The 23292-nt window shown below is 39.0% G+C and overlaps 1 protein-coding gene across 1 annotated transcript in view; it reads right to left on the reverse strand.

The window, feature by feature from the left end:
• LOC112107509 (dual specificity protein phosphatase 22) overlaps window positions 1-23292 on the reverse strand; it is a 60928-nt gene that overhangs the window by 20238 nt on the left and 17398 nt on the right. The window contains exons 3-4 of the mRNA XM_024201241.2: window positions 21933-22015; window positions 5880-5929 (exon numbers count right to left, since the gene is read on the reverse strand). Of these exons, the coding sequence (XP_024057009.1) occupies window positions 5880-5929; window positions 21933-22015 (133 nt within the window). The remainder of the gene's footprint in view (window positions 1-5879; window positions 5930-21932; window positions 22016-23292) is intronic.

Raw genomic sequence — 23292 nt, forward strand, 5'->3', positions numbered from 1 at the left:
AAAAGGTTTAGAAAAAAAATGGCCTATGAAGAAAGGTTAAAAAAAACTGGATATGTTTAATGTTGAGAAAAGCAGACTGAGGACCTAAATAACAGTCTTCAAATATGTTACGGAGCTATTATAAAAAGGACGGTGATCAATTGTTCTCCATGTCCACTGAAGGTAGCACACGAAGTAATGGGCTTAATCTGCAGTACGAGAGTTAGATTAGATCAGAAGTCCCCAAACTGTGGGATGCGCCCTAGGGGGCACAGAGGAACATTCGAGGGGTCGCAGCGGGGCCTGGGCCAGCCCTCACAGGGGGCGGGGAGGGAGCGACACCCAGACCCACTCCGATCCCAGCTCTGCTGCGGTCCTGGCTCCCCGCTCCCAGCCTCAGTCCCTTACCGTGGCCTGGCCATGTCTCCGCACACAGCCCTGGCCCTGGCCCCTGGCTGTGGCTCCGTTCCTGGCCCCAGACCCATCCCCAGCTGCGGCCCCAGCCTCGTCCTGCTTACCCCTGTCCCACTCCCTCCCCCCCACTCCAAGCCACGGCCATGGCTCCGGGAGGGCAGGGACATGGTCAAGGGTAAGGGGGGGGCATGACCCTGAGCATTTCGAGACCACTGGGTTAGATACTAGGAAACACTTTCTAACTACAAGGGTAGTTTAGTTCTGGAATAGGCTTACAAGGGAGGTTGTGGAATCCCCATCATTGGAGGCTTTCAAGAACAGGATGGACAAAACACCTGTCAGGAATGGCCCAGGTTTACTTAGTCCTGCCTCAGCAAGCCAGGAGAGATGGATTTGATGACCTCTCAAGCTCCCTTCCAGCCCTACACATATTTCTATGAATGACTCTTTCAGAAGAGGATCTCCTGAGGAATTCTGCAATTCCAGACTTTTTAAATGTGTGTCTATTCTAACATTTTGACTAGAACTGGTCGGGAAATGTTTTTTCCTTGGGATAAATTATTGACATTTTGTTGAAAAGATGAAAGCTGAAATGTTCTGGTTTTCAGTCACCGAAAACTGGGGGGGGGGGGGGGGGGAAAAAAAAAAAAAAAAAAAAAAAGAAAGAAAAGTTGATACTTTGCGCAAACATTTTCATTCAGTCAAGAAAATTATTTTCCATTGAAAAAAGTTTCGACCAGCCCTAATTTTGACACCATATGGTGCTTGTGTTTGCTTGCAGGAATATAACCTGTAGGCAGCAGCTGAACCTAACAAATGATTCAGTCACAGTGAACAGACTTTACTAGTGGCATGCATGGGCTTTTTAAAAAGAACTGCACCACAGTTAAGCAGTATTTCTCCAAGATCTAACTGCTTAGGTCAGTTAAAAACTTGATGCTTTTATCTTGATTTTACTTGACCCCTTTTTACCCCTAGATCTCTGGGAAAATGACTTAGGTTGATGTATGCAGTGTAGTTGTAGCTTTGTCGATCCCAGGACAGAGACACAGAGAAGGTGGGAAGTTGGTCCAATAAAAGATATAACCTCACCCACCTTGTCTCTCTAATACATTGGTGTGTTTTTCCACAGTAGCTCCAAACATCAATACATCTTCTGCAATGACCTAACAAGTTTTTCCCACTTTCTTATGGAACATGCTTTAGGATGAAAAAATATCAAAGGTAAATGGGTGATGTCTTTCTTGGGGGGGGGGGGAGAAGCGGGAGAGAGTAATTAAGCATGGCTAATAGTGAACTTTTGGTCCAGTTTTATTAGTCATTTTCCAGATATGACATTCAGTACGCTGCGTCACTGTGTATCAGCGAGTTTACTTGTTAGTGCATCAAATTTAGATGTGTGGTAGTGTTCACCCTTGATTGTCTTGTTCAAGTTTCATAGAAGTTAGAAGGGAAATCCTAACGCAGTCACGCCTGTGGAATTCATTGCCAGTTTGTGGAATCATGGAGCCCTGACTGACTCTGATCAGTGGGGCAGTTCACACCTCTTAGAGCTATTGTTTCAAGCAATCTGCCAACTCAACACGGTACTGGTTTACGTTCACCCCTGGAATAGCAAATTATTCTATGTTAACAATGAAATGGGAAATCAATATTTATTACATAAAAGTGTAAGACAAGTGTCCTGATTAACAATCTACTCACTGGACTGACAATTCAGTGTAAAGACAATTTATTGTACAACAGCCAACTTTCACACTTCTCTTGCCAACTTAATATTATGAACGGCAGCTTCTTTATATCATCACTGGGCACATCCCACACAAAGTAAAGCAGCGAACGGCCTCTCCAATCACGTTTTAATAAAGAGGGTAATCTGATACAAATTAGATGAGGGATTTTCCATGTCAGCTCTACACTTCAGTGTTTCGTTGAGCTTTCAGAAATGCGTTAGGGTTGAAAAAAGCATCAGTAGGGAAAGAAATGTAGTGGTATTGTCTCTTCAGCAATCAAACCTGTAATAGTCAAGGACTAAGAACTACCTAGACCTTTTGTATGATTCTTTGGCATTTTGCTACTGTAGACAGACTGGCTGTAATATTAAATCTAAACCAAAAGGAAGGTTCAAAAGGCAACCAGGAAGCCCAATAGGCTCAGGGTGACCATACATCCCGTTTTGGCCAGGACAGTCCCTTTTATTAGCCATGATCAGTTGGCAAGAACAAACACGACAAATGCCCACTTTTTTTTTTTTTTTTTTTTAAATAAAAGTGTGGTGTGGTGAGGAGGAATATAAGCAGAGATGACAGCCCTGTGCAAGGGGGAGGCAGGGTTCGAGTGGTCAGTGATAGTCCCACCGGGGGGAGGGGTGGGGAAGGGAGCTCGGGCGAGCAGCTGGGGCCAGCCCCACGGGGGTGGGGGGCAGCCTTGGGCAAGTGGCTGGGGGGGGAGCTTGGGCCAGCCCCACATGGTGTCCTGTTTTCCCCTTGGGAAATATGGTCACCCTAAATAGGCTAGCATAACTGGGTATTAATTCCCTAGAAACATACGGTACAGAAATAAGGTGGAGTGAGGAAGGGTGTATTTAATTTCTACAGAATTAATTTTCGAGTAGCAAGTTCCTTAGGAGAGGGCATTGTCAAGGAAATCAGTGACCAGCAGAAGTTAATGGCCTGAGGCCAAATTCCCACCATGGAGGCCAAATTCACATTAAACTCCCAGGAAATGACCTAGGTCTCAATAATGATTGCTTAATTCAAATTCTAAGCAGGAGCAGAAAATGCTAGTAGAACTGAACCTTCACACAGTTTCAAAGAATGTGAGCATATTCTGTTTTCACTGTTGTATTTTATTGGGAATTGATTTCTCTCAGGAACAGGAGAGCCCTTAGTATGCTTACTGTAAGTGCATGTATATTATACGTCTTGAAAAAGAAAGTTCCATGAGGAAAACATAGCTAATGCGAACTTAAGTTAGCAACTCCACAGTCCCAAGATCCACTCTGACCATGTATCAAGCCGGCCCCCTTCGACAAATGCCAGCAGCTGCAGAAAAGTAGTACCACCACCTCAGAAGAACTTTACCTGAAAAGCCAGCTGCTGAGTGATACAGACAAGCATCTTATGTGATCCTAGTCAATTTCACTCGACAGCAACCACTAGGTAAAAGCACTTTATATGCAATGCTATTCTTTTCCTCTGCAGCTGTCAGTCTCACTCTTTGAGAAGGGGAGAGACACAAAGAAGTCACAAAAGGACAGATCCCCTCTTTCCCCAGGGGCCCTCCCCTCAAACTGATAAACACCCTATACTTTTAAACAGTGTTTGATAAGATCATATTACATTCTTATGACCTGAATAAAACAAGCTTCTTTTGACCTTATGAAGTTTTTACATTAAAAGCAAGTAACATCAGTATTTAAAGATGCTGTGCATTATACTTGAAGTTTTCCATCATATAAAGAAAAGTCAGTTACTCATCAAGTTTTCTTTTAAGTGATCAAATGTATCAATATCAGAAGTAACAAAATTTGTCTGAAACCATCTGATACCGAAGCAAGAACCGTAGATGCTTGCAGCATAACAGAAACAATACTCATGCAAATATCTTATCTTCTTGTTAGTGCTTTAAAAGACTTGGTACAGTGCCAGAAAGTTAATTGCTTTTGAATGCTATAGGTTGCTTTTCAATGTATTTCCTTGATATGCAGTGACTAGGGCTGGTTCATTGCATGTATAATTAACATTCGCTGGAAATGATGTCCTCTTTCTATTCACAAATTGGTCCAGATTTCTACTAACACAGATGGCAGATTTGCAAACATTTTCACAACTACCCAGTAGGATCTCCAAATACTGACACACCATTAATGACGACCCAACAAATGTGATTATGGCCTCTGTAATTTCTTAAGTTGCTTCCTTTCTAAAAGAAATGAACCTCCACAATTTTTCCTACCCTCCCACAAAAAAAAAAAATTGCACAAAATTGCTTCCATATCCACTGTCTTAGTTCTGAAAATCCTATTCTATTCTCTAACCTGGATTCCCACTTAATAGCATATGGGATACTATTATTTTTAAGGGAGTAATAACACTCAGTCTGATTTTTAAGAGGCACTGAGAACGTGCAGCTCTCATTGACTACAATCTGCACCTCTGACGGGAAAAACAGGCTCATGGTCTATGTTCTTACTACACAAAATTGTGTTAAAAATGATTTTTATAATTTCAGAAACATGTTCTTGTCACTCTTTTCAGTGGCAATTAAGAAACATCAAGTGTCATGTTGGAATCTCTCCAAGGTATGAGAAACAAAATACTCTAAAAATATGCACTGAAAGCATCAGCCGGAATATTACTCTGATCTGAGAGAAAAAGCAGTGCTGCATTTCCTTCCGTAGGTACCAGGCCCTTTCAACTACTTCTGTTTCTCTACATAACTAGTTAGCAGGAAGTGGCTGAAACCCCCCGCACCTCTCCTCAACATAAACAGTGAACACTAGAAGAAAGAGTTGGTCACCATCCAAGTATTCTTATGAAATACATTTTGATTACTTCAAGATCATGATTTCCTAGATACCATCAATTCAAAGATTCGGAATGTTAAGCCCCGGGTCAGTTCAACTAACTTTCAGGACAGTTATATAGCCAGTGGATATTTAAAATAAAATTAAATTAAATTTAAAAAGCCTGAAAATGGGACACAGCAGCTTCACATAGCTACATACCTACTACAAGAAGCATAAGACCATAGGAATTGACATACTGGATCAGGCATAATCCAGTACACTGTTTCCAGCAATGGCCAGGACCAGATGATTTGGAGGAAGGTGTAAGAACCCTACAGTAGGAAGACGTGCCATAATCTGCACCCCACATAGGTGGTCTCCCTATCTCTAACATGTAGAGATTGGCTAAGGCTCTCTCTCTACCAGAAATGCTACAGCGACACAGCTGCAGAGCAGCAGCTGCACTGCTGTGCTGCTGTTTTTCCATCGTTGTAGTAAAGTCAACTCTCTGAGAGGTGGTTGCTAGGTCAACAGAACAATTTTTCCATCAATCAAGCAGGGTGTACGCCAGGGCTTAGGTTGGCTTAATTACATCACACAAGGTGTTAATTTTTTCATAGTCCTGGAGGAATTAATTTCAGCAATTTCAGTTAAGCTGACCTAACTTTGCAGCACAGACCAGCCCTGAAGCACAAGGTTTAATATCCCTTCCAAAAATTTTGCCTTAATTATAACAACACTGGATATTCTTGGTAGCAAAGCAGCCATGCTAAGTAGGAAAGCACTTTTAATAATAATAATAATAAAAAAAAAAGGGACCTATTTTTCTGTTACCTCAATATAAATCAGGAGTAATTCCCCTTAAACCAACAGATTTAAACCTACATTGGTGTAAAACTGGTGAGAGATCAGAATCAGGTCCTTTAACATATTTCAAAACAACATTAGTACTGAATTAAAAAAACCCAAAACTTACAAATTCTGTGAGGGTGAATCGGCAGCAGGAATGCACAGATATTTCACTCCCTGTATAAAGTAGTAAACAGGAATGAGAACACAACATTAAGACAAAAGCATAATGGTCACAGATCAATGGGCAAATTCTGCTCTAGTATTTGTGCAGCTCCATTGATTATGAAAGAATTGTAGTATTGTAAGTAACTGCAGATTTTGTCTCATCTGCCCAGATTTAAAAAGACAAGGTGGGTGAGGTAATATCTTTTATTGGACCAACTTCTGTTGGTGAGAGAGACAAGGTTTCAAGCTTATACAGAGCTCTTCTTCAGCTCTGTGTAAGCTTCCATAAGAGGAGAGATAAAAAGACTGGGACGGTTCAGCTTGGAAAAGAGATGACTAAGGGCGGATATGACAGAGATCTATAAAATCATGAATGGTGTGGAGAAAGTGAATAAGGAAGTGTTATTTACCCCTTCACATAGCACAACAACCAGGGGTCACCCAATGAAATTAATAGGCAACAGGTTTAAAACAAAACACAAGAAAGTACTTCTTCACACTATGCACAGTCAACCTGTGGAACTCATTGACAGGGAATGTTGTGAAGGCCAAATGTATAACTGGGTTCAAAAAAGAATTAGATACATTCAAGGAGGATAGGTCCATCAATGGCTATTAGCCAAGATGGTCAGGAATGCAACCCCAAGCTTGGGGGTCCCTAAGCCTCTGACTGCCAGATACTGGGACTGGAGGACAGGGGATGGATCACTCAATAATTGCCTGTTCTGTTCCTTCCCTTTGAAGCATCTGGCATTGACCTCTGTCAGAAGACAGGATACCAGGCTAGATGGATGATTGGTCTGACCCAGTATGACCATTCTTATGTGATGAACCCACCCACCTTGTCTCTCTAATATTCTCGGACCAACGCTGTTACAACACCACTGCATACAGACTTAAAAAGTTATTTTCAGAAGTGTTTTGTCGCTAAGGAACCGACAGCTTAGTCATGTTTACACGAAAGATCCTTAAGTGAATTCTTTAAACAGCAGCATCTTTATTAGAAAGGCGTAAAACTTTTGTTATATTCATCAGCTTAAACATGTTATTCTTGTTATGTTTCATTGGAAACTAGTCGCATCTTATACAGTTCTCACTTTGTCAAAATGAATGCTGAAAATGAAATTTGAGAAAAACTTTTTTCTCGTGCAGAATGCCACATTCAGTTGTTTTTCCCTTACGTATTTAGCAACACAAAGGGCATTTTGGAAGAGGAATCGGTTATTTTTTGAAAGCGATGACTTTAAAACTCAGGCGTATCTTCCAATAAGAAGTCCTCACTTTATTAGTCAGCTATTATTGTAACGAATTATGTACTGAAATAAGGAACTGCAATATATATTCTTAGAAGAACTCTGATCTGAAAAGTCAAGTAGGCAATGCCTTTTCAGGAGTGTTTTACAAAAGACCACAAAAACAAGTTTAAAAAATGAGCTTGGACAATAAAGTGACAAAGTAATAGATAAGTAACAAATAAAAAGAGCGATGACAATAGAAGTTAGTATTCCATACGAACAGGCTGTAGTTTTAAATATACCTAGTAACTTCCCTCTCCAGGGACATCTCCAGGATCTCAGATGGTGATCAGGCTCATCATGACCTCCTCAAATATACACCTCTCCCCAGGCTATGATCTCCAACCCCACCTCTGGCTATTCCACACCTGAGCCAACAAACCACTGATGGTGCAACAGCTATGTTCTCCATCTGAAGAGCCAGAGGTAGTACGTCAGAGCAAGCCAATGCATTCTTCACAGCCACTCCACTACCGCTTTCCAACCTCTTCCTGGCCCTTTGAGACCTCTGTGGATTGTCAACTTGTTTCCTCCTGAAGTGTGTCACAGAATATAGCTGGTGAACTGTCAATGGTTCACTGACTAAATGGCACAGCCAGAGTGTGGGGATTATTGGAAATGTGGAAGGCATAGCCGGGGGAAATCATGACTTAGGGAGAGGGAAATATTTGAAGAGGGGTTTACAGTGAGAGAGCGCACAATCTTAGCTGAACTCCTGCAGAATGGGAGCTGGTGATATTTCGGGAGGGTAAAGTGGGGACAGTTGTGTGGGCATGATAAAACGTGGTTGTGGGGAAAAGAGATGAGATTCAGCTGGTGAACCATGGAGGCTGGACAGCTAAATGGCATCTCTGATATCTGTCAAAAAATGAAAACCGTCGAACATGGCAGCCACCCCCACTTGAATCTGGGCAAAGCAGCCCTAGTGTGGTTGCAAGGATAATAACCCTTATGGAGTCAAGATGGCTAGCAGAGATGCACTCAACTGGTGGTAGAACAATCTGCATATAAAACAACAGATTGCTAATATCATAGATTGATTTCTCTAGACTAGACAATGCTACAGTATAGATCTGGTATCATTACCTCCTTACAGGTATTCACCATGAAGCTTTAGCTTTGAACTTAAGAGGACTGCTCAAAGGAGTAAATTTTATAGAATTAGACCCTACATTTGCTGAAGCTTGGCAATTTACCTTTTCAGGTCATATTAAATACTCTCTCCTTTGGACAATTCAGTACCAGGAGCCCAGTACTCATTAGCTACCCTTCAACAAGGCAGAACACAGGAATGAAAAGAAGGGGGGAGGGGAGAGAGAGAAGGAAACATATTGAGGCCAGCATTGTACCATGCAATTAAGGTTCCAATCCTGCATCCCATACTCATTTAAGCAGTCCCACTGATTGCAGCAGTTATCACACATGCTGAATGCTTACAGTAGCTGAACTAAGAGGGGCTTTCAGAAAATGTTCACTTTAAAAGAAGAAGTACTGTCAGTTTTAGAGCACACAGTGTTCTTTTCTGTCACAGCTGGCTGATTCCCATTCTGCATGATGCTAAGAGGTACGTGAATTCACAGCTACCACAGAACCACACGTAAGCATGAAACTAGCCTACGAGAGACCACATATTGTGCTAAATAGCTCCTCCAAGGCCTGGTCCTGGGAGGTACAACTCCCAATAAAGCCAATGGGAGTTGAGCACCTCTCATTGAGTGTATCACCTCTCAGGATCAGAAGTTTAGTCAGGTTAACTGGGCCATTCAACATATAAAGGTTCTGGAAGTCTGTGCTTTACCAATGCGTGCCACCTTGGAGCATTTTGGAAGGTGGTGCTAATGAATTCCCCTCCCCAGACCTCCCAGGAAATCCCCCCCTCCTCCAATAGGAAAATGACAATTATGGGTGGGATCTCAAAAATGCTCAGTGTTGGCCTCTCTCTGTCCCACTGAAATCAACAATAAAACTCCCAATTACTTCAACCGGAGCACAGTTAGAACATCCCTGACCAACTTTTTAAAATCCTACCTTATAAACAGATTTGATCCTACATAGTTTAAAAATCTTAGAATCAAAAGCATTCATTTTAATTGCATGAATAAAATAGAGGGACTATACTGGTTGGTATTGGGCAGGTGTTTGTAAATGAAACACTTGGGCCACTGTCCAACAGAGATATTTATATGTCGCTGTTGATAACAAGACTTGCCACGCTGCATTCGCTTTTCTTCATGCGCTTTTGATATTTTTACAAACTTAGTGCCCCCCCCTTTTTTTTTAAGATATTGGAAACAGGAAGTTATTTAATTTCTGAGCCCTCTTGTCTATGTGATAATTAAAAAAAAACATCCGAGATCATTGTGTTCTTGTGCAGTTATGCCCCAGAGACATCACTGTCTTTCCTGTGCATGTACAATGCAGATAACATCTAAGAATTGTCCCAAAGGGACTCTAAGCAAAGCAGAACAGTTTGTGTCAACGTAACAAGTAAATACTGTAGACTAAGATTTTCAGATGCTCATGGCTGGTTCACTAGTGTACAAAAATGCCATAGGCTTCACAATTTCAGTAGTTAGTGGCGTTTGCAATTTTAGAATCTTCAACAAAGACCAAGCCAAAGGAGGAAGCAAAAACATCACTGAAGTGTCTGTTTCCTTGCTTGGGTATGTGCTCATCATGACAACACAGAGTCTGTGCCTGATCATAGATTGCTGAAGCCAATGGGATGACTCCCAATGCCTCTATGGGCCTTAGAGCCTTACTGATTTATTCAGGAAGCTATAATATTGCTAGAAAATGTTAAGAATAAACCCTACTATAAGATTTAACAGGATTTAAATTAATAATATTAACAAAGATGGGGCAGGCAAACTAAACATTAAGTGTATATGTATAACTCAGTATTTCTTTCAAAGGGAAACTTGCATTTTGTCATCTGGTAGAACAATAGATGGATTTTTCAGTGAAAAAAGTGGATTTAGGTTCCAGCAGATTAGTTCCACTCATTAAATTTGTTAAGTTCATTGAATATTTGCCCTTCTCAAAAATGAAATGTTTTGTTTAGGTCAGAGATAAAACCTTATTACAAGAGTTGATGAAAAAGCAAATATTATTATAAATCCAATGTGAAGGAACGAATCCACATTAATTAATTAATTACTGCTGCAGTTGGTATATTCACAATGAAATATTCCTTCAACTGATATCTTGCATGCCAACATTTTTTCTTCTTCTTCTTTCTCCCTCCAAACAAACCCTTCCCTGGATTAAATCAAACCAGCTTTTTCATCAAACTAAAATTAAATATTTTCTCGGAGTTACAAAAAATTACATACATACATTGCTGTAAAGCAAATTGAATTCTATGCTCCAACTGAAAAAAAACAAACCTTCAGCAGTTCACCACACAAGTTCAAGTGTTCGTACAAACTTCCTAGATCTGTACATAAGCAGAATAACCAACTATATCACAGTGCCTTTCTCATGGCCACTTCTAAATTCAATGCTATATATTCTCCAACTGTTGTTTCTAAATCCTTAACATCACCCCACCCACAACCTACATTTTTTAAAGATGTTTTCTAAGGTTATCGATATTAGTTAGTTTTCGTATGATGCCAGAATCAATTGAGGTCACGCATGTTTCTTCCAGTGCAGTTAAAGATACATGATAGACTGAAGAGCCAATATACTAAAAGATCATTTTCTTTTCAGTTTTCTATTTCAGCAGACAGAGTAACCACCAAAACTAGAATTTTGTCTCTCTTAGGCCCTGAAACTAAAGGCTACAGTTAAACCGATACAGTGAGAGCTAACAAAACCAGAACAAGTATTCTGATTTCAAGATTGTCAAAGCTGAAACAAGCGAGAGTTAAGTAAAATTTCTAAAATTCACTGTTATTTGTGAAACAATACTATGCTTGCACCATTTTGCCAAACATCGTAAAATAAAGCCAAACCCATTACACTGTATCTCTCAAGTTTTCAAAAATGAAAAACAAAATTTAAATATATATTTTATGTAGCCAGGGTTTACACTGAGAGCTAATAAAAACCTATCAACTGAAGAGCAAATATGTTATAACTTCTAATTATTTTGGTGTCATTACGTATAAGATCTGAACACTGCACACTTGTTTAATGTTTGGAATATTCAATGAAACCGTAATAAAATCTCTCTCTCATTTAGAATGTTATTAGCTTTTTTTTTTTTTTTAAGTCTTCTATAAAGTATTAAATATAATCCAAAAATGTAATGCACAAGAAAAAAAGTACAGGAAAAACAATGAGTATCTTTTATGACCCAGTTTAATTTTTTCCTTTTCTACTTATCTGTGGCTAATTCGAAATGAAAAAAATAAGTGGCTGTTACTTTCCTAGCTTAATTTTATCAACCAAACTTAAAAAAACAATTTGAACTTTCCTATGCAGAACAAGACTTTGCAGTAGCAAAATGATGCAATCACATTTAGTGCAGTTGAGATAGTAGGTTTGTATGTGAGAATGGGAAATCCAAACAGCACATTGCAGATTTCACCTTGACAAAAGCATTACCAAGAATAAGCTAATAGAAGCATGACAAAACATATATGTCTTGTTATTTCTTCAGGTTACAAACATAGGATAGTTAGTGAATTCAGAGTGTCTTTGATTATAACAAAGAATGATGCTTGATTAACAAACTATAAATAAATAGTATTGTATGGTGTATTCAGAAGTATAAAAAAATCTAATAAAGTATTTGGGTGTTTTTGCTTTAACGTTTTTGAGTAATCTAGCAACACACTGTCGGGGGAGGGAAAAGAGTTATAGAACTTAAAAAAAAACAGACTCATAATGCATAGTAACACTCAAGATAGAGTTGACTTCAATGCTCTATCCCCTTTGAGAGTTCTCCTCTGTTTTGTAACTTTAACATCTCAATTTCTAGTCAATCAGTGATGGGGGAGGGAGGGAGAGAGAGAGAGAGAAATACGAACCCTGAGTTGTCCAAAAACACCACCACAATTTCTATTCTAAAATCATTATTTTTTAAAGATAAATGTTACATTTTTGGCATTAAACTTCTCGGTATTTAAATTTATGTAAAGATACCATCAACGACTTCCAAGAAATTCTTTTTTTTTTTTTTTTTTTTTTTAAAAAACAACCAAAACCCCTCAGCTTAAATTTGTGAACCCAGATGCAAATAGGAAACCTCTAGCACCTGGCAAGTTCTTTCAGGTTAGTCAAAAGCCATGTGTTAATCTGACTTGTCACATCAACAGATGAGGATGGGAGTACTTATTTTTGTTCAGGGGCATTTCAGCAAAAAAGCTAAAGTGGGAAACAGCCAGCAGATAAGGTTTCCTCAAGGCAAACCAGCAAGAGGTTACCAAGAGTTTTGTCCAGTACAGCTACAGAACCACCTAACTGAAAACTAGTCAACCGTTGTTTGTCCTTTCAGTTACTTTCTGGAGCAGTTACAAATGCTGTTGATTTTATTAATGACTCATAGAAAACACATTTATGTTTCAGCAATAACCATTAATTGACCACATTGTAAAGTTATTTCATGTTTGCTTTTGAGAAAAGCATAAATACATGAAATAGACTTATGGGAAATCTGATCTACTGAAGCTGGGAAGATCCTGTAATATTTATTTTTAATAATAAAGTAGCCTTTTTATATTCACAGCACTTGATTACATAAGGGATCTCACAGCAATCTTATGAAGTATTTTCAGATTTTTTTAAAAAGTCATTAAGATCAGAAACAGCTAGATTTCTTTTTAGAAATGAAAATTAACACACTTTCCACATCTTTTCCTAGGTGGAAGTTGAAGGGCTCATTGTGTTCCAGTGAATGTGGTATTCAGAAGACTGCAGTCAATGGGTCAATACTGACCCATACTTTCAACAACCTAACCCCTAGTAGAGGTGCCTCATTAGTGGAAAGATTCCAAAACCACCCTTCCACCAGATGTTAGTGCTACTCAACAAAGGCTGGAGTTCACCTGGAAGGTGGAATAACTAGGGAAACCAAAGAATGAACTGAGTCAGTATATCACCTCAGCAGTCTCCACCAGAGATGACTAATGTTGAGTGCCCAACTTGAGACACTACAAGGAACCAATATCAAGAGGGCGAATGCTCAGCACTTCCTGGAATTCAGGCCTCTTTCAGGTGTCTCATAATGGACATACAAAATCACTAGTCACTTTTGAGAAATTAGGTCAGAGTTCCCAACTCCTCATGAACTAAGCCAAAGTCAGAAGAACTGTATTTTAAATAAAGGAGTCTTCTCGCACTACTACAGCTGAAAGAAAAATGGTAGCTATTTTGCTCAGCACAGTCTTTGGAAACCTCTCATAGGGAAATTCTTACCATGAATAAGCAGTGAAATGATATGAAAAATACATTTTTTATTTAAAATGAGCACTTCTGAGCTTCCTCTTGATTGTGACCTGACTGTTGAAGAATGACAATTTGTGACACTGGTTGAGGTAGGAGCCCATTGGAAGAGACTCACACAGAACAGTTTCAATCTGACTTTAATTACTTATTTAACAACTGGAAGAACTAATTTTCATTGTGGTAGCATGATAATGACTTGGAAATTGCATTTTGTTGTATGCTATCTGGCCAGCAGAATGCACTCATTAAGAGTCCCCTAAGATTTTGGCCTACATACAAAAAGATTGCAGAGCCAGTGTACAGAATGTGCTACACAATCATGACTAAAGGATCCATTTCTTCTCATCGGTTCCTCAAGAAGCAATTTTTATTTACAAATAGCTTCTTGCATCTCAAGAACTGCTCCATGTTATAGAGTACAAAAGCTGTATTTTTTTAAAGGTCTGGAGGTTTACACACAATGAACAGCATCAGTCTAGATTTAGCCTGAACTCAAAAAATGCATGATTGATTGGTTTCCTAACGTTTCGCTATTTAGCCATCATGTGTCAGAGCAATGATGCACTTCTAGTCCAAACCAAAGACTTACGGGTTGGTTTCTGAGTGTGGATATTCCCTTGAGATTACAGAGCTAAAGAGAGAATGCTGAAGCTTAGTTATCTTCTGCACCTGTAGTTCTACCAATTAGGGAGATGGAAATTGCTTCTTTCATCTTAACCCAGGGTTTCCCCCAAGAATTTTGGAAATCTCTTTAAGTGTATCAAAGGGGGGGAAGGCTATTTCAAATCTAAAGTTAAAGGTGGTGGTGGAAGCTTTCAGGACAGGGAACGTGGTATTAGAAAACTGAAACACACTGTGGCTATCACGATTTAATATTTCAATGGAAACCCTATGCTGAACATGTCCCAGTAATATTCTGAGGCACCAAGAGCTGATATCTTAGGCAGCAGCAGGAATATCAGCCAAAGACTGTGTTGAAGCAGCTGATCTGCTCTATGCTAAGAAACTAGCTAGTTCCTCTGCTCATCTGGAACCATTTTTAATCCAGAAGGTGCAAAAAGTACAGCCCACTTTAAGTTTGATATCTGAAATATTTGGCCACATGCAGAAATTTAAGAAATTTCCACAAACAGCAAATCTAAGTGTAGGCCCATAAGGATGTATTATTACTAGGTCTCTGATAAGTGTTAAACTGACATCTCTCTTCCAGGATAATAGCTGATAGTAGAGAGATCGCATGGCTTTTGCTAGCAGATCAGCCACTTCGTTAAGTTTCCTCAGAACTCCTAGATCTTCCATCCAGTCCTAGGAACTTGTTATTTATCAGCTTGTTCCAGCACATCCTCTTTTGACTTCTCCCCAAGAGTGCCTGAAAAGAACAGGTATGTCCGCAACATCGTCTGTAGTGAAAACTGACGCAAAGAAATCATTTAGCTTCTCTGCAACGTCCTCATTCTTTTATTTCCCCTCATTCTCTCACACTTACTGATTTGAATATAAAAACAAGAAGATACTCTAAATATATCTTTGGCTATATACTCAACCATTCACTTGTTCCTCTTAATTCCACCTTATATTTTACCTGCCATAGTTTGTGTTCCTTTTTATTAGCTTTAATTGGGCTGAATTTCCATTTTTTAAGAATACCTTCAAAAACTTTGTGGGTTTTACTCTAAATCATCTCTTAACTGCAGGCCTCAAAGAATTTGGCACACACTGATGGAGAACTATTATTTTAATCCAGGAGTCCAAATTAACATGCTGTCAACCTCTTGCCACTTCAGACTATCTTGATGAACTAGCATCATTGATGTTAGCAGAACTGAAAATAAGAGTCATGCATTAACTACTTCTGCAAACTCAAGGAGCTTGAAGGATTATCTTCATGGCTCTCAGAAATATTCCTTCCCCCGGTCAGTTTCTTAGTGACTGCATGGAAGATCAAATTTGGGATCTAAATTCTTTAGGAGGGTCCCTTGAAACTTTTTAGTCTTAAAGCTACAGTTCATTTAAGATAAGTGATGACAGCAGCACAAGAAAAGCTAATAAATCAACCAAAATTGATAACTGCATTAAATTGTCTCAAGAAGTTTTTTTGTTTCTTTCTACAGAGCATACAAGCCAAAGCTTATTTTACGTAGCCATTAGTATGGGGGCGGGGAGGTACACACAGCACTATTCTGGAGATACTGTGCACAAGATCTATCTTGGCATCGTGAATGGGATCAGAATTTTTTTTTAAAAGAATAAATAACTCTGCTTCCTGCAGGTGCTCTGGTTAACTATAAAGAATGAAAAAAACCACACTACAAAATTTACATTATAGAAGAGCTAATGGAGGAAGATTACGATGTTTCATTGGCATGCACCATAGACTATTTCCTAAGCAGCAATCATATCTATGTTATGCTCTAAACAACTATGTATAATACTTTAAAATCATGATATTTGCCCTAGAAAGAAACTGATCATCAAACCACAGAAGCTCTAATGACAGGACTACCTTCCTGATGGACCACTTATACAGACTTGTATCACCAAACAGGCTAGATATATCTTCTAGACCAAAGACTGCACCGGTGTGTGGATTGGCTATAGACATGTATTGCAACTGCCTACAATGTAAAGAGCGCGGTGTGCTCTTAAAAAACCCAAAAGCTTGTCCAGTTTGCTGGGATTTAAATATAGCCCAACTACTTTAGCCTCACCTGGACGGTTTCAGATTAAAATTGCAACTACATATCCCTTTCTCTTCTAATACCCATGAAAAAGAAAAATCAATTCTTTTAGAAACAGAAAGCAAGAAAAATCACACACATGCACAAAGCACAAAACCTAGACAAGGGCCAGCTTCAAATGTGACTCACTGTAAATGGAATGGTGAAGATCCAAGCCTTCTGTGACAGAAGATAGCACTACAGGCTACTTTAATGGGAACATTAAAATGCCTCTAAGGTCATGCTACTCTTCCTTTTGAGACCCAGGCCTCTGATAAAATGAAAATGTCTTAATTATGTCATAGAATCTTCAAATCATAGAAGATTAGGGTTGGAAGAGACCTCAGGAGGTCATTTAATCCAACCCCCTGCTCAAGGCAGGGCCAACCCCAACTAAATCATCCCAGACAGGGCTTTGTCAAGCCGGGCTTCAAAACCTCTAAGGATGGAGATTCCACCACCTCCCTAGATAACCCATTCCAGTGCTTCACCACCCTCCTAGTGAAATAGTTTTCCTAATATCTAACCTAGGCCTCCCCCACTGCAACTTGAAACCATTGCTCCTTGTCCTTGCATCTGCCATCACTGAGAACAGCCTAGCTCCATCCTCTTTGGAACCCCCCTTCAGGTAGTTGAAGGCTGCTATCAAATCCCCCATACAAATCTGCTATCCAACAGAGTACAGAACTTGCTGTGATGCAACAGAGGCCACTCTGCAAATGACAGAATATTGTAAATTAATGTCAGGAGACCGGATAGCCTCGGGAGACCGGGAACAGAATTCATACACTTACTGTTTCAACTCTGGTCTAGCTTAACGGCAATAAAAATGTACTAGTAACTGACAAACATTTGTTGGATTCTATAAAAAGAGTTGATAGTTTCAATCCAGTTCCTGATGGACATATGGCTACCTCTCTTGCACACACATCTTCTAGAGAAAATCCAGTCTTGATTTTAAAATTGCCAGTAATGGACAATCCACCACAAACCTTGATAAGTTGTTCCAATAGTCAATTACCCTGTCTGTGAAAAATGTGCATCTTATTTCTAGTTTGAATTTGTCTAGCTTCAACTTCCACACATTGGATCTTGTTATATACCTTGTCGGATAGACTGAAGAGCCCTCTATTATCAAATTTCTGTTCCCCAGGCAGGTCCTTATAGACAGCGATCAAATCACTCTTTAACCTTCTTTTTGTTAAGCTAAGCTAATGCTTGAGGACAGGCTAATAGTAACTACCTAACCCCTGCTCCAAAGCAGAGTTGGTTGACATTTGCTAAAATAAAAAGCACTCAAATGCACTCTCTCAGTATTTATATTGTGCTCCTCATTGCAGGCTATGAGCACCTAAATGAATGAATGAATGCAACACAAGAATACAATAAAATACAAACTTCCACCATGAAACAGTGTGGGGAAAGCTCATATTACTGCTGCCAGTGTTGTACCTGCCTTGGGACAGATTCAAAGCCCATAGAAGTCAATAGAGAGACTTCAACGGGCTGTGTGTTTGGTCCTTTGTGATAACTTTTTATCCCCCTTCAGCCCACAGCAAGAGAAATGAAAGCTGTAAAAATTAGCTTTAAGGAGCATGTGTTGGCATTGCTGAGAATCCTTGTAGATTCTTGTCTTCAGAGGTTTCAGAGTGCATGTGGACAACAACTCTAATGGCGTGGATATTCCTGGAAGCCATGGACTTTCTGGCTGTCCCACCACAAACATCAGGGCTGGTTACATGCTTGTTCTCACCTCTGGGTTTTGTCTGAAGATCAGATATATTGATCACACCCCTGGGTCAGGTCTGCCCATCAACCTGTGCATGTTGATGCTTGGTCTATCCCAAACCTGTGTCACCCCCAAAGCCTACTCCTCGTTGCATCAGAGGCACTGATGCTAAGGGATAGCTGACATCCCCTTCACACCATGGAATCCAGCAGATCACTGACGGATATTATCTTTTAGAGGAGGCTCCCAGCTCACTGATTCCTTGTTGTTTCTCATGCCCAGAGAGCACTGGGGTTAATATCTGGAATTTGAAGCATCCGAGCAGCAAATTGGTGAGGTGATGGCCTAAAATCCGAGCTTCTTCTATGCTAGGATTTTATGTGACATTCAGATCTATGAACAATCATCTGTGGCCATGCAAGTTCAGCCTCTGTGCTGGAGGAATGCTCGTCTTACACTGACGAGCTAACACGTCAGAGATACCTACTCCTTGCCCAGGCAAAAACAGAAATGATGCTGGTAGATAGAGGATGGTGGCCTGTGCGTCACTGTTTATTGAAGGCACTCATTTGAAGTAGTTCACTTTCTTGATCATCTTTTGTAGTCCCTTTTGTGTTGGACCCACCACAATCACTTCCATCGGTTTTCTCCTGACAAACTTTTAGGCATGTCTTTTTAAATTACAAATGTCTGTATGTGTTGTTAGGATATCTGTATGGTGATGGTGTTCAGCATTTGGACCGCTTCAATATTGGGGCTTCATAAACAAATTAATTACAGGCTCTATTTTTAAAAAGATAGCACTAGTTTACATTAAAATAGTGTTACATACAGAGCAAAAGAACTAAGCAGGCAATAGTGGCGTATTGCTCAATTCATGTTCTCTTTTTTCCAATTTAAGCCATGTCAAGTTTAATACCTATAATATGGCAGCCATACCCTTCCCTACAAAAAGTAAAAACAATCCTTTAAAAAGCTGTTTTCAGCCTTTGTTGTACCACAAGTAGAATACAAGACTTTATTTACTTTAAAAACATTTTGTCTGCAGATATTCCATTTTGAAAGCAAGCAATAGCTTCCTGAGCCGAATCTTTGTTAATTAGCCAACTATAAATAGCAAACTCCTAAGAGGATTTATAGAGTTGAACTTTACCAGAAAGGGCTTCTGAAAGCAAATCCCACTGAAAAGTTATTGGTTTCTCAATTATTTCTCCTGAAAAAACTTAAAGCATTTTTATATGAACCCCAAACGGGCAATCATTTTCATTGATGTGGCAAGCTATGGGGCAACAGAAGTTCCATATTTCCTAATAGTGCAGAAAACACAAGGAACAGAGCAGGAAAATGTAAGTTAAGAAGGTATTTGTTCAAATACACAATCATTCTCAGGTCAAAAATAATTTTTAAAATGTCCTCATTGGCATTATTAACAGATTATTAAAATTAGATTTTAGAATATACACCAAATATACTATTGACTATTTATGATGGCGGTTTTCTTTTTATTCTTCACTCAACAAGGACAATGAAATTAGACTGGTCAATTCCATTTTCTGGTTCTCATGCACTAGCAAGTTGCTACCATGTTGCACATTCAAATGCTACAGAATAATTATTATTACATCAAAACAAAAAAATATTATTGAAATAAAAAAAAAAAAGTAACACCTGGTAACAGTAGGTTTTGTAAGAATTTTTGAGAGCTAACCTATGTGACAGTGACCCTTTAAGCATGATTCACTAGAATGATGAACACAATTTCTCTGGTCAATAAAAAGAACTTCAAATTCATTATCACATAATGTGTTATTTCATACTACTGATCATCAACTAACTCAATACAGCCATCACTTTAATGTACTATGTTTACCACTTTAAAAACAAAACAAAAAGTTCTTCCCACAGTTTTTTATTTAAGTTTAGTGAAATAGTTACAATATTTCTTAAACTTAGGATAGGAAATTAAAAAAAAAAAATCAACTTTGGTAAATGGGCAATTAAACTACCATCTTGATTTTTAGGGGTGACTACTGTATCTATGTAACAGGAAAGTTTACTATGGGTCTGATTTTACAGTCATTCCATGCATTAATCTCAAAATGATTTCAGCGGAATTTCCACTGACTGAGCAGCTACAGAACTGGGTACCTAATGCTGCACCAATGAAGTCAATAGGAGCTTTGCTGTTGACTTCAGTGGGCAAGAGAAAAAGCCCCGAGTCTCTAAGAATGGAATAAAGCTACTAATCTTTTAAAAGCAAAATATAATTTACATAAGGCCTAAACTCTAAACATTGTTTTCAGCGTATCTTAATTACAACCTGACAAGTAATCATACCTAAATGGAACTAATGAAGTACTGTAACAAGATTTTCTAAACCTTCATTCATCAGTAAGTACTTAGTTGCAAGTGACTACTGAATTAAGACCATGAATTAGAATGTAATTAATAATAATTTCACTGAAAAACAAAAGGAACTTGCAATCTTCCTTCTACTTAAAGAACTGCGGACAAATTGTAACATTTGTTTTCCACATGAGATGAGGTTGTAAACTGAGACTACTGTGACTGCACCTGGATTCTGCAGTGAGTAGTTCCCCTACCTTGACTAGAAATTCATGACACTAGACACAAGCAAGCTTCTGTTTATTTTAGAGGACACCACCCCGGAGGAAACACATGCAGCACAGACATAAAAGTGTGATTACATCTTCCTTAGTGAGTGCAACTGTATATCACTCCAGTTAGCAGCAGTCTTGAAATTCAATATGCTTTTAGACCATGCAGTAGGCACACCTTAATAAGTCAAACACACACACACTCAACAAAGAGAACAGTTTTAGCTTTGCTGATCCACAGTACGGAGCCCAAAGACAATCTTCAAATTCCAGTTCACCTTTAACTGTCCTTTCCCCTAGGGCTGCCAGCCCTCCAGGATTGTCCTGGAGTCTCCAGGAATTAAAGTTTATTTTTTAATTAAAAGATTATGTCATGTGTTGAAACCTCCAGGAATACATCCAACCAAAATTGGCAACCCTACTTTCCCCAGGTATGACTATATATGTTATCCAAGCTTTAAAAACAAACTATTCACTGGCTTGCCAGGTCAAATGGAAATTTTGCAGGAGTGAGTGGCTGAATCCATTACTCTTTTTTACTGGAGGGGAACAGAACTAGAGAGAGCCGTATGGGCTCAGAAGGAGAACAGTAGCGGCAGCAACACCAGCAGTCATCTTCTATGATGCAAACGTTCACAATATGTAGATGAAAGTAAAATGGGGGAAGGAAAGGATTAATTTGCAGAGGGGGCAAATATCTGCCCATGTAAATTGAATGAGTGGTTTTTTGGGGTGTAGCAGCACAGGTGTATTCCCTCCAGGCAAATAGGCAATGGCATTTTTTGTCAAGCCTGGATAATTACATTTTAGACAGAAAAGGATTTGAAGCCTCTTGCACAAATAATTTGCTGTGCAGTGTTAGCAAGGGACATGTTATGGTAAAGGGACATTTTTAAATGGGTTTTAAACATCCTAGAAATCAACACAGAATGTTTAGTTACCTCTGCTACTGGGCTAAGAACATGTACTCTCACCAACAGAAGTTGGTCCAATAAAAGATATTACCTCTCCCACCTTGTCTCTCTGATAAAACAGAATGTCAATCAATAAAACACTGTAACTGAATCCTCCTTTGACAGCTGGATTGCCTGTTAACAATACCAGTGATGAAAACTGTGACTGACTCACAAAACTATGACTGAGAGAAAATACGGTAAATTGTGTCAAACAATTGTAATAAGGATCAAATTAAGTGAAGGTTGACAGGCCATTATTTCATGTTCAGGTTAACTAGAGCTATGATGGATTCCTCCTTACCTCAAGCATAGGCCTAGCACCGTCATGGATTGACAGAATGTGTGTAACATTATTCTTGCTCAGTTGCTCCGCATCTCGAGCATCTGTAGTGGGGGGGGAAAAAAGATTTCTTTTTAAGTTTCTCTTAAAAAGCTGTTCCTAGTTCTCTCTCACATGTTGAGAATCATGATCATCTGTGAAGTTCTTCTAAAAACAACACATTCAAAAAGACAGGAAGGGGGGGGGAAAAATGAACTCCAAAGCAAATGATATACTATATAAAGAACAAGCTTAAGAAAACATCCCTAAATTATTAAGTCAACAGTTTCACACATTTTGCATCTGAAAATTGAGTGTGTCTATCTGTGGTGTGTCACACACACCACATGTATGCAGATAACATACATATGATACATTTCAGAGCCATGTGATAACATGCATTTATCATACACCTTTGACTGTCTCGCCTATTCTCTGCCAACTAATACTAATCCATCTGCACTTTGATTTATTCTTACATTTCAAACCCTGTAGCACTAAGCAGCTTCAAAACTGCCATTGTTGTTTAAGATCAATTTACCACACAAGTGTTCCATCTACCTTCCACATAGAGAATCCCACCTTCACGTCCCCTTCCACCACCCCTACAGACAAGTTACACTGGCCAAGGTAGGCAATATTCAGTCATGAAAGGTTTAAGGCCTGATATCTCACAATTCTGCAGAGCTAGAAACAGGAGATTTCTTACACTGAACAGGAGAAATTTCCAGCTTCCCAAGAAAATGCACCCCAGTTGCTTCTAATCCTGGAAGACCCTAAGAAATCACATTTCAAGTCTAGAAAGACAATGTTAGAGTTTTTTTTAGAGGAGACTTACATTTATTATTTTCTTCTCCATCCAAGATTTGTACGGTTGGACTTTTGATTTTACCAACAAAGGGATACAAGAAATAGCGTGCGTATATATATATATATATATATATATATAAAAATATTCCTCAATTTTTTGTATAATATGTGATACATATATATAGTGTATATGAAAATGTGGTATTATGATTTTATAGACGTTTGTTTTAGATGACCTGCAAAACTCACTGGGAAAGTTGGTGGGGAAAAGTTTAGGATTTTTGTTTTGTTTTTAATCTCCCCCGCCCACACCCAAATATTCAACATTTCATCAAAACTCACAAGATTTCTATTAGCTCTGTAGGAAGCAGAATAACATGGGGGAAGGGAAATTTATAACAATTTAATCAACTTCTGAATTTTGAAATTTCTCATTACTTCAACCAGCTCCACTCATGGGTAAAGTAGCCATCCCAACAAAGCCTTTACATCATAGTGCCCCATCATGTATTCACTATGCATTATTCAAAAA

The sequence above is a fragment of the Terrapene carolina genome, unplaced genomic scaffold (genome assembly GCF_002925995.2).
Source record: "Terrapene carolina triunguis isolate 2854851 unplaced genomic scaffold, T_m_triunguis-2.0 Scaffold55, whole genome shotgun sequence".
In the NCBI taxonomy this organism is placed as follows: Eukaryota; Metazoa; Chordata; order Testudines; family Emydidae; genus Terrapene; species Terrapene triunguis.